This window comes from Terrapene carolina, unplaced genomic scaffold (assembly GCF_002925995.2).
Source record: "Terrapene carolina triunguis isolate 2854851 unplaced genomic scaffold, T_m_triunguis-2.0 Scaffold250, whole genome shotgun sequence".
Classification (NCBI taxonomy): domain Eukaryota; kingdom Metazoa; phylum Chordata; order Testudines; family Emydidae; genus Terrapene; species Terrapene triunguis.
Window position 1 is genome coordinate 2,413,844 of NW_020664601.1, and position 13,041 is coordinate 2,426,884.

The 13,041-nt window shown below is 40.8% G+C and overlaps 1 protein-coding gene across 2 annotated transcripts in view; it reads right to left on the reverse strand.

Moving 5' to 3' along the window:
- LRP5 (LDL receptor related protein 5) overlaps window positions 1-13,041 on the reverse strand; it is a 198,347-nt gene that overhangs the window by 122,218 nt on the left and 63,088 nt on the right. For both annotated transcript variants that reach the window (XM_026657626.2, XM_026657627.2), the window contains exon 5: window positions 395-791. In XM_026657626.2, the coding sequence (XP_026513411.1) occupies window positions 395-791 (397 nt within the window). The remainder of the gene's footprint in view (window positions 1-394; window positions 792-13,041) is intronic.

A 13,041-nucleotide genomic window follows, 5' to 3' on the forward strand; every position in this document is an offset into this window, starting at 1 on the left:
AACTCCCCTCGAAGTCAGGTAGTGACATTGACCTAAGATCTGAGCATTAAAAAAACAGGTTCCTCACAATGGGCAGTGGTACCCTTCTTTAGTACGGTCTATAAAACAAGGGGATAAAGGAAAGACTGACACAGTTCAACCAAACAGGCTATGCAAAGTTCTGTGATACAGAAGCTTGTGATGGCTGGTGGTTATGTAAGTGCACATCAAAGGACAGGGAGAAAGGCAATGATTTTGACAGGAAACAAGGAGCACTAGCACATATGCTCTTTGGCTAATATATCCAACATCTAATAATCTGCTATTTGTTATAGTCTCAGAGAACTGAAGATGGGGTTAACAAGCTCTTAGAAAAATCCACCACAGGAGGGGAGGGACAAAAAACAAAACTCACCCCATCACAGGATTTAGCACTATTGCTCTAGGTTCATCTAGATTTTCCGATATAAGGATCTTTCTGGATGTCCCATTCAACCGCGTTACTTCAATGCGATCTGTTCCTGTGTCAGTCCAGTACAGGTTCCTTGACACCCAATCCACTGCTATGCCATCAGGATGATTAATTTCTGTGGTCACTAGGGTCTGTGCTCCAGAACCATCAAGGTAAGCCCGACGAATAGCCCGGACATCATCGTCAGTCCAGTATATGTAGCCCTCAACAGGATCATAGTCTATTGCAATCGCATGCCTGATATTGTCTATCTGCAGAATAATGTCAGTGAAGTCTGGCATGTCCAAGGAGATTCTTCGCAAATCTGTCCTTCTAGCGAGCAGCAAGACTTCCTCCGCACCTGGGAAAGAGCATTAACACTGTAATTTTGCAACTATAGAGTGCTCCTTCATCTGGCACAAGCATATTTAAACCATAATGTAGCAGTTTGATGACAGAGAAGAAATGCCGCACAGAAAACAAAGGAGTACTGGCATTAAAACAATGTGAGGTGTACCTCACTTCAGGGGTGCCCAAATATTGCCCAGGTAAGGGGCCACACATTAGTAACTTGCCAGTACCTCTAAGAACTACACCTAATTTGCCTCAGGTTTAAGACAAAGATACAACCCCACATGCCACAGGCTATAGTTCCATTGAGCACCACATGCTGCACTTGAGAACTCGGTGGGACACGGTTCAGGGACCCATGCTGAATGGGTGGATAGAGCTAGGAGTGGTATTGCATTGAGGCTGCTACTACCATCCCCTCCAAACCAAGCTGCACTTCTGAACCGATGCTCCATGGAGCCATCCTTGGAAGTCTGCCTCTTACATCAAATCCTATTTTCCTAAGTGTAACAGACTGACAATTTCCTGAATTAACTTTATTGAATTAGGTTAATACCTTTGGGGTCCATTGTATTAAAAATACAATGGTGTATGTGGAATATGTGAAATTGTATGCATTTCCATGGGAAGGATAAATAGGAGAAGAGCAGGGGGTGATTAGGCCAATTCACTCAGGTTGTAACATCTTCAGAGAAACCACCCCCTTGGAAAGTTATGCATATACTAGTTTTTGGATAAATAAAGGGTTTTTGGATAAATAGTCTGGTTTTAAACTGGTTCAGGGCCTTCTTCCTGGTCCAGCAAATGGACAGGACCTCTGGTTCACAGGGAGCGCTAATCCTTAGGGTAGGGTTGAAAGGACTGGGCCTGCCAGAATCCATTTTAGGGTCCGAGCCTAAGTCAAGGTGGGTACGCAGGGTTCGTGCCCTATTTCTTTGCAGTGTAGACCCAGCTCCACTGGAATCATGCTCTGGGAGTCTGCCAAAAGTATCTCACAGTTCCACAGGCCAACTTTCTTTGTCCTCTGGACAGTCAAGTTTTCCCACACTGCAACATGAATAAAGGGCTAGAGCAGTCAGATTTTGGGAAGATGCTAGGAAGTCTGGGATATGGGTGGTTGGACTCAGGTCCGCATAATAGAGTGTAGAGACTGGAGCCCCAGGTTGGGACCCAGGGTTCAACAATTCCTAATGGGATTCCAAAGGAGTGTAGACATTCAAGCCCCAGGTTAACAAACCCGGGGTGTGTTACTAACCCTGGGCTTACATTGCAGTGTAGACATACTGTAAGGGGAAATATAGGTGCATTTGCCCTGAACTGTGAGACTAAGTACCAAAATAAATATGAATTTGGGTTTTTCAGACCAGCAAAATGAAATGGGTATCACCTGGAAATCACTCTATTCATTGTCAGGGAAGGAAAAGCACAAGGGGTGGAAAATTTATATATTAAACCAGGTTAATAATGAAAGAGTATTATTTCCTTTGCTAAAATACAATGAAAAAAAAATCAGGAATATGTCTAGACATTTTATCATATTACACAAAATTCCCAACTGAGCCAGCCTTGTCCTATAGCTGAATGAGTGCATTACACACAGTTTTCACACACGCTACATACCACACAGGAAATGATAGAAGGAACATAAGTCTTGGGATTTCCTAATAAAAGTACAGTACATTAATGCTTTTCTTTGCTTCAGACAGCCAAATGGGAGAGCAAGTCACAACTACTCCAAGTACATCCGACTTGCCTGAAGATGATATGAATCTGACTTTTTAGGCTGCAGGACTGTGTGCGTGCAGGGGCATGCGCAAAGTTTTATTGCTGGTGAAGAAGGAGCCAAAACAGCCACCCTGGAGACTGAACTTCTCAAGTTGTCCACAGAACAGGTTGGGAATGTATAGGAGCAGGGCAAACCTCCCCATGTGGCCCCAACAATTCATCTTGATCCAGAGGGACAACTTCGAGGTGAGAGAATGTCTAGTTGCTTCTAAATAACCAGTTCACTGCTTAGTTTTCTGCTGCAGATGCCAATTGTTGAGATGGTTTTCATGTCTTGACACCTGCCAAATTGGAACTGGTCTGCAACCATCAATTCCATTTCACACAGGCCACTGAAAGACCAATAGATAGTAACCTTCAATCACTACCAGGCGGTGTTGTACTTAAAGTGGCAATCCTTGAAGTGAATCCCCTGAGCCATCCCAGTCCCTCTTGGAAAACGGTACTTCAAATCCTATTCTATACAGGTTCTTATAACATGCTCATCACCATGGTACCTGAGTGCTAATCCTCACAGCTATTCTCTAAGACACAGTTTTACCCTGACATGTGAGGCCAGAACATAAGAAACATGCAATCATTCAAAGGGTATCTGTCACACGTCAAACCAAATGCACAGCCAACTCAGAGGTCTAGCTACACTGTCACTTGCTTTTGAGTTTGGTAATCACAATTTGGTACCTGAATGCCCTAGCGAATAAGGTATAAAAGCACTAAGGAGAAAATGCAGTCAAGACTGGGGGTGGATAAAGTGATTTGGGGGGCAGGGGAAGGAAGGAGAGAGATAGGGAATATCTCCTCTGACCTCTAAACAACCTCAGAGTTTCGCTGAGGCTCTGAAGGGAGGCCTGGGTTGAAAGAAGGCTTTTATGATTACGAGCACAATGAAGTGGGGGGAAATAGTAAGCTCAACTGTGGAGAGCTTCTCCTTCCCATCCCAAGACAGACAGACAGACATTTGCCATCAGATTTCCTGAAGACTGATTTTGTTGGCTCCAAAGGCAACCAAAGCAGAATACAAATATTTCATTGTAACACATGGTAGAATTCTAGCTTCTCAAGTTTCAAGCTTGTGGTAACTTATTAGGATACATTAAAAGGGATCACTTTTTGGCCAGACCAGGGGAAGAGCAGTTCTAGGTGATGCGTCACCTTAAGAAACCACTTTTTTTCCCTGGACATGGCAAGGAGAAACAGGGTTTTTAAGTTTTCCTTCTCTAAAGAAACAATACGTTCTTGTGATGATTAAAAGGGACTGCTGGCACTGGACACAGTATTCGTTCTTAAATACTTTACCAATCTCCTGGAAAGAGATACCCTTTGCTAAAATAAACACTGAAATATCCTAAAGGTTATTTGATATTATAAATCATGCTTAAAATGGTGGACCACTTGAAACATCAGCAGAGAAAATAAATCAGCAAACCTGTACAAATACAGACCAGCAGCGGATGGAAGTCAAAACTAACTAGTCAAATTAACTGTCTATACATCCTGTACAACTGTTCCTCTTAGCCAGTACTATATATAATGACAAGTTACCTTATAAACATTAACCCCGTATGAGGGCAATGAACATTCATAAAAGGTGCAGTTGTCAAGTTTTTCATGGCAATCTTTATACTCAGATATGCAAAGGCATCCAGATTTTAAGTGTTGTTTTAAAAATAAAAGCTTCTATTTTGATAATGGCATCACAAAAAAAAGTCCAAAGTTTGTGATTTTGTTCTCCAATGTCTCAAGGATTACCCAATAAACACCAGTCTCGGTGCTATGCTGACATCTCTGATGTTGGATTAGAAAATAGGTCAACAGTCTTGTTAATTTGAGAAATATGAAAGATTGCCATGTTAAACAGAAATGGAAAAACATCAAAATTATAAATGAGCCTTATTTACAATGGAAATGGAGAGCAATACTTAAGCGCTTCATGGTTTCTTTTCAAGTCCATATTTTTACATTTCCTGTAACATTTTTGGTTTTATTTTTGTTTATTATTTGTATTACAATAGCACCTACAGGTCCCAACTGAGATCAGGCCCCCGCTGTGCTAGATGCTGTACAAACAGGTGGTAAAAGACAGTCCTCTGCCTCAAAGAGCTTACAATCTAAATGGATGAGACAAAGGTGGGAGGGGAAAGAGAAACACACAAAGATGAAACAATTGTCCCAAGATATCTCAGTCTGACAACGGCAGAGTAGGCTATAGAACTCAGGTCTCCCAAGTCCCATACAAAAATTTCCCCCCTCCTGTTTCCCTTACTATCCATATTCCCTACAGGTGCTATTTTCGAAATGGAGCCCCCAATCAGTGAGAAATTAAAAACAAGACAGAGAACGGCCCTAAGGCCCACTGTAAAGAAAGTTTGTACCCTGATAGCCAACAAATAAAAGGGTATTAGCACAAAAGACAACACCCTGTGACACAGGGCAGCAAGCTGTAATAGTGGAAAGCAGAGTGCATGCTTCAATAGCAGAGGCATATAGCTTTGTTTATGTTAGGGTCTAAATCAAGGCACATTTAATTACTTGCTACGAAGTATTGATTTGAAATTTTGACTTGTGGGGAATCAAAAGTAAATACTACATTAAATGTAAGTTAAGTAAAAATCAGGTTTAAAAACTCAACAGTTAGCCTTACAAAATACTAGAATAAATCTCTTTGATTATAATACTGAAATATTACATTTTTATTGAAGAAATTCTCAACTCCACTGCTTCAAAAACCAGTAGAGGTTTTTGCTGCAAACATCAGCTGCTCTGTCACACAAAGCCCTTACAAATTCACATCAGAGTCTCTCCATTCCACTTTTAATTACATTAATGTGTCCATAATCACCCTGATCTGCTTAAATAATATTGAAGCACATTTAATGGAAAGCAGAAGGGCACTGAATACGCATTTGATAACTGATCATGTAGTAGAGAGGGATATTATATGCATTTCTAAGATACCCAGAGACTGCAATATTGGACATCATTGTACACAGATATAAACAGACTAGTCTAATCTGGTAGTGTAGCCTCTTCACATAATTGATTGCATTCTCACCTTAATTCTCTTCTGTTTTTCTCTCTCCACAGTGAACTGGATCAAGGTTTAATGGGCTTGACACAGGAATTTATGGGAGAAGTTCTCTGGCCAGCATTATGCAGGAGGTCAGGCTAGGGCCAGGTCTACCCAACAGACCTAAAATCCACGCCCCTGAGTGACACAGTTAAACCGACCTCCCCCCCATGTAGACAGAATTATGTTGACGGGAGAGTTTCTCCTGTAGACACAGCTACTTCCTTTTGGGGAGGTGGATTAACTATGCTGCTAGGAGCAGCTCTCCTGTCAGCGTAGTATCATCTTCACTAAAGCGTTAATGGTGAAGCTGTGTCACTGTAGCGCTGTACATGAAAACAACCACTAGGTGAGCACAATGGTCTCCTTCTGGCCTTAAAATCTATAAACACCACCAAAGCAGTCTTCAGCTCCCCAAGGCAGTGAGGACTCAGTTATTCTCCCAGTCCCAGTTACAGGTTCTTGCCCAGTCTATCCTTTCTCTCACACACATATAGATGCCGTAATGGCTGCATTAACTCTGATTGGATGGGACAGTATTCAGACCGCCACTGCACCTTCGTCCCCACCAGCTGCATGGCAACTCCAACATGATTGCATGCTTCCAAGAAGGAAAAGGGTCCCTTTCACACTCAACTCACTGGGCTGTACTGTTTATTAAACTCTCAAGATGCTCCACACCAGTTCTGCCACAGGTGGTATTCAGAGAAGGCACATGAGAAAATAAAAAATTTGGACATTAGAACTTGGACATTAGAACTATACAGTCATGAACATAAGAATATAAGAATGGCCCTACTGGGTCAGACCAAAGGTCCATTTAACACAATATCCTGTCTTCCAACAGTGGCCAGTGCCAGGTACCCCAGAGGGAATGAACAGAACCGGTAATCATCAAGTGATCCATCCCCTGTCACTCATTCCCAGCTTCTGGCAAACAGACGCTAGGGACATCATTCCTGTCCATCCTGACTAATAGCCATTGATGGACCTATCCTCCATGAATTTATCTAGTTCTTTTTTGAACCCTGTTATGGTCTTGGCCTTCACAACATCCTCTGGCAAGGAGTTCCACAGGTTGACTGTGTGTTGTGTGAAGAAATACTTTCTTTTATTTGTTTTAAAACTACTGCCTATTAATTTCATTTGGTGACCCCTAGTTCTTGTGTTATGAGAAGTAGTAAACAACACTTCCTTCTATTTTCTCTACACCAGTCATGATTTTATAGACCTCAATCATATCTCCCCTTAGCCATCTCTTTTCTAAGCTGAAAAGTCCCAGTCTTATTAATCTCTTCTCATACGGAAGCCGTTCCATACCCCTAATCATTTTTGTTGCCCTTTTCTGAAGCTTTTCCAATTCCAATATATCTTTTTTGAGATTGGGCGACCACATCTGCAGACAGTATTCAAGATGTGGGTGTACCATGGATTTATATAGAGGCAACATGATATTTTCTGTCCTATTATCTATCCCTTTCTTAATGATTCCCAGCATTCTGTTCACTTTTTTGACTGCCGCTGCACATTGAGTGCATGTTTTCAGAGAACTATCGACAATGACTCCAAGATCTCTTTCTTGAGTGGTAACAGCTAATTTAGACCCCATCATTTTATATGTATAGTTGGGATTATGCTTTCCAATGTGCATTACTTTGCATTTATCAACATTAAATTTCATCTTGTTGCCCAGTCACCCAGTTTTGAGAGATCCTTTTGTAGCTCTTCGCAGTCTGCCTAGATCTTAACTATCTTTAGTAATTTTGTATCATCTGCAAATTTTGCCACCTCACTGTTTACCCCTTTTTCCAGATCATTTATGAATACCTTAAATAGAACTATGCCCAGTACAGACCCCTGGGGGACACCTCTCTCCATTCTGAAAACTGACCATTTATTCCTACCCTTTGTTTCCTATCTTTTAACCAGTTACCAACAATCCATGAGAGCACCTTCCCTCTTAACCCATGGCAGCTTACTTTGTGTAAGAGCCTTTGGTGAGGGATCTTGTCAAAGGCTTCCTGAAAATTTAAGTACACTATATTCACTGGATCCTCTTGGTACACATGCTTGTTGACCCCCTCAAAGAATTCTAGTAGATTGGTGAGGCATGATTTCCTTTTACTAAAACCATGTTGACTCTTCCTCAACAAATTATGTTCATCTATATGTCTGACAATATTGTTCTTTATTATAGTTTCAACCAGTTTACCCAGTACTGAAGTCAGGCTTACAGGCCTGTAATTGCTGGGATCACCTCTGGAGTACTTCTAAAAAAATTGGTGTCACATTAGCTATCCTCCAGTCATTTGTTACAAAAGTTGATTTAAATGATAGGTTACAGACTACAGTTAGTAGTTCTACAATTTCACATTTGAGTTCCTTCAGAATTCTTGGGTGAATATCATCTGGTCCTGGTGACTTATTGCTGTTTAATTTATCAATTTGTTCCAAAACCTCCTCTAATGATACCTCAATCTGGGACAGTTCCTCAGATCTGTTGCCTAAAAAGAATGGCTCAGGTTTGGGAATCTCCCTCACATCCTCAGCCGTGTAGACTGATGCAAAGAATTCATTTAGTTTCTCCGCAGTGGTCTTATCGTCCTTGAGAGCTCCTTTAGCATCTCGATCATCCAGTAGCCCCACTGGCTGTTTAGCAGGCTTCCTGCTTCTGATGTACGTAAAAAAAAATTTGCTATTACTTTTTGAGTCTTTGGCTAGCTGTTCTTCAAATTCTTTTTTGGCCTTCCTAATTATATTTTTACACTTCATTTGCCAGAGTTTATGCTCCTTTCTATTTTCCTCATTAGGATTTTATTTCCATTTTTTAAAGGATGCCTTTTTGCCTCTCACTGCTTCTTTTACTTTGTTGTTTAGCCAGGGTAGCTCTTTTTTGGTTCTCTTACTATGTTTTTTTAATTTTTAATTTGGGGTATACATTTAAGTTGAGCCTCTATTATGGTGTCTTTAAAAAGTTTCCACGCAACTTGCAGAGATTTCACTTTTGGCACTGTACCCTTTAATTTCTGTTTAACTAACCTTCTCATTTTTGTGTAGTTCCCATTTCCTTTAGCACTGGACTATTTTTTCTGTTGAACTAACATTCCACAAAGAAACCCCCATTATCTGATGCAGTACAGTCAAAGCACAACAGTGGCTGATGCTAATACATGCTAGAATTCTGATGCACTTTAATTTTCTCAGCCTTCGGGTAATGAGAACTAGGTGGCATTATTGAAGTGAACTGCTAGGCCTATATATGTTGGCTGTTTGACAATCCATGCTGCTGTGCTACATCTGTTCTTAATGAAGATACATTGCTCTGTAACCATCCTCCTAACAGCCATGTACCTAGGTCCTTAGACAACAGAGACATGTGGATGAAGGCAGTGCAGCATGTGCCACTAAAGTTTCTCAATAAGTTATCTACACCGACTGAAAGCTGGTAAAGAATAATCGTTCTTGGCCAGGCATTCAGTACTAAGATAGTTACAAAATCTGTGCATACACTGAACATCCTCTGTGAAAAGCTTAGTAATTACTATTATGCATGTATTTTGTTTTAATAATAATTTCTGCTAGAAAGAACAGGCGGGACAGAGGCGTAGCCTAGAGCTTGAAGCACAGGATTAGGAGTAGCAGACTAATCTTAGTCCTGACCCTGGTTACCTCTGTGACCTGGGGCAAATTACACCACCTCTTTTCCTCGGTAGTCTTAATGTCTGAAGAGTATTTGAAAATACAAAACACTAAATAAATTTTACAGTATAACATCTCTATTGCAGAATGTGTATTACTAGACATTCTAGAACCAGTCTACACTACTAGAAACAGTATAAATACATTCAAATGTTACAGCATTTAATCAAATGAATCTTTAAAACCACCATCAAATTAATCACTTTCATAACCATACAAGTAAGAAACCCTTAATAGGATTACCAGCCACTGTAACATGAATGTGTTCAGCATCACACAAACAAAAGCTTTCACATACAAAATGGAAACTACTCAAATATAAGGCTAAAATACAGGCTTAAAGTCGAACACAGCAAGTGAAACCATGGTGTAATGCTATATAAAAAGATCTCTATCAACCAGAGCCCACAGGGAAAAAAGGAAGGAATGTATGCATACCACCACACACATTTGGTATAAACATTTTACAATGCAAAATCATGTAGGATAACTTTTTTACATTAGAAAAACTGGGATCCATTTGAAATTTCCACTTTGAAGGAATTTGTAATGCCCTAAGTTCAAATTTCTGTTTTATTTTTCCAACTGGTATAACTTTAAGCTGTTTATTATTCTTGAGTCTTTCTTTTGCTTCCCGCTCCCTGAAGCTTTCTGCAGAAACTTCTGTGCAACTTTTGAGTAAATCTAACATCCATACAAGCCCATGAATTTTAATGGTTTGCATATAGAAACAAATGCTAACTATACTGGAATTAAAAAAACCAACACACAGCTCTGGTCATTTATTCTCGTTCCCCAAACACTATATTCTCTCTTTGTAGTTAACAAGAAGCCATGTAGAAACAGACCAGAGGGATCTTTTTTGTTTTGTGGATGGAGTTCCACTTCCTCCACTCCTTTAATCCATTAATTTTAAAATTTAACACCCATGCTAGGTATAGTGTTTGCTCGGATTTTTTTCTTTTGTGCTTCTGTTATTATTAAAAATTCATGCTTCAATGCTGAAAATGGCAGCTGCATTCTATCTACAAAATTAATTCCAATCAGAGCCGACAGCAGCGAAGTAGCCCATCTCACCAGCTCGACAAGAGCCTTTTTTATTCTCCCCTTGGCCCACTTCACATTTGACAAGTGACAAGACATCTATAATACAGTAACAAATGCTCCAATTTATTCACCCAACCTAAACAAATGTAGACTGCAGTGGTTGCTTTTGCTAATCCATGCCAGAAAACACCATGCTATTCCTTTCCCATTTGTCTGTCTGCTAATCAGGATAGAACAATGCTCCATTGTGGGTCTCTTTTCCCCTAAAATTTTCTTCTCCCTTCCCCTCCAATCTAGTCACTAGGAACTTCTTTTACAACCACGACTTTACTAGGCAAAACAGAGAACTTGTAAACAGGAAAAACCTTAGTTCTGCATTGACACACAAGAAAGTGACATTTTAAAAATAGTTCACTAGAAATACTTACATTGTCAGCAAATCTTTTACTAGCCATCCAAGTACAGACACCCCGTCACCCCAGATAAACCAACCAGACTTCAAGAAACCACACACAGATGAGCAAAGGATCTTGTTAGTTCCAGTAACACAATGAATTACCTGGCAAAGTTTCAAAGCATGATGCAGGAGAGAACAAACTTTATTATTCTGTGTAGATCATGGGAAATGTAAAAAAAAAAAAAAAAAAAAGTTGCCATGCTATTTAATAATCTTGCTTATATTCAAAACAATGACAACATCCAGCACAGTGAAGTTCAGCGTTAGCTGCTCTTAACAGTCCAACTGCAGGAAGAGAGAAGTAAGACAGGGATTATGATAGGAGGTTTCATTTTGGTGTTGTGATCTATGTGTAGGGCCCCAGTATTGTTGTTCTTAGACTTTTCCACCTAACTGAAAAATGTTTGAGAAACTGAAACAAGCTGTGCTAATAGCTAGGGTCCACATAAAAGCATTTTTTTTTTTTTAAACATAAGAGAAAGTCTGCCATGGTGTTTACCAGCAGCTCTACATATCCCTGTACAGAAGATTTGATTTATCTTCAATCTCTGGGTGAACGGAACACTGATTTACTAAATGAAGGTGGCTGATTTGGGTTGGGGACACTCACTGCACGAGAACTTCCTCTTAGCCAACCGGTGGAGCAATAAGAGCACAGAAGACAGGAGATACACTTGCCTGGTTTATCTGACTGAGGAGGAGAGCTGCAGGGGAAAAGTAGTGCACAAAAGTTAACAAAAAGTGAGTCCTAAGTGCCCTCATTTGGACTAGACATGGCTAAATCACATGTAGGTAGGCACAGGGAAAATTAACACTTATGACAAGAGGAGGACATACAGAGCACAAACATGTCTCATTAACTGCTCCGTTTGCATGTTATACATGAATAACCTTGTCCACTGTTACTTTTACTACTTCATTAACAAACATCTAGGGTAGCTATTTTCCCTGAACCTGCAAATTCCATTTCAGAAACAGTTATGAAACAAGGTATCCAACAAACATTACATCTGATGAAGTCACCAACATGGAATGACTTACTTAGATGACAGAAAGCTGCTTCCCTCATACCAAGGGAAAGCGATTACAATCCAGGAGGCAGGATTACCCTATCGCTATGATCTCTAAATCATTTAATAAAATAAATGGAATACATCTTGTCTTCTTCCATTTTTAGTAATGGACAGAGGCAAAAACCAGAAGACTGTCCAATCATTAATTGGAGGTCTTGAGAATATTCATTAAAACTCATACAAACTAGCATTAATATACCAATCAATGTAGTATCATTGGTAGAAACCAGACATAGTGATTAGCACAATTTTCATGGCCACAACCATTAACATATAATTAATCATAACCAAGAGCAATAATACTTTGCACTTCTACAGCACCTTTCATCCAAAGATCTCACAGCACTTAACAAGTAAATTTCAACTCCCTCTGAGTTTGGCTGGTCAATATTACCTCCGCTTTAAAGATGTGGAAACTGACTCAGAGAGATTAAGCGATATACTTGAGGTGACACATCTGGGTATATAATTCAAGAGTCCCATCTACAAGTTTTCACTAACTAGGAAATAACATCCCTTCTTAAAGAATCTTAATGACAGTCCTGAACAAATCACGGCAAGAAATCTCCAAAGAAACTTGGGCACCAGAAATAGGGTATGCTCCTTGTCAAGGATACAGCAAATCTAAAGATCACCTTCAAGTTCTGCACAGAGATGAAAATTCCCCATCCTTTCCCCATCCTATTGACTCAGAATAAGTAAGCACTGTATTAAAATAGGGTTACCATATTTCAGCAAGCAAAAAAGAGGACAGGAGGAGCCCCGCCCCAGTCCTGCCCTAGCCCCGCCCCTGCCCCTTCCACTCCCTCCCACTTCCCGCCCCCCTCAGGACTCCCAACCCTCCCCCTGCTCCTTGTCCCCTGACTGCCCCCTCCTGGGACCCCTACCCCTGACTGCCCCCTCCTGGGACCCCTACCCCTACCGAAGACTCCCTGCTCCTTGTTCCCTGACTGCCCCCTCCTGAGACCCTCCCCCCATCCTAACTGGCCCCCTAGGACCGTACCCCCTACCTGCCCCCTGACTGCCCCAACCCTTATCCACACCCCCACCCCCAGACAGACCCCTGGGACTCCCATGCCCCATCCAACCACTCCCCACCCCCTGACAGCCCCCCCCAGAACTCCCGACCCAT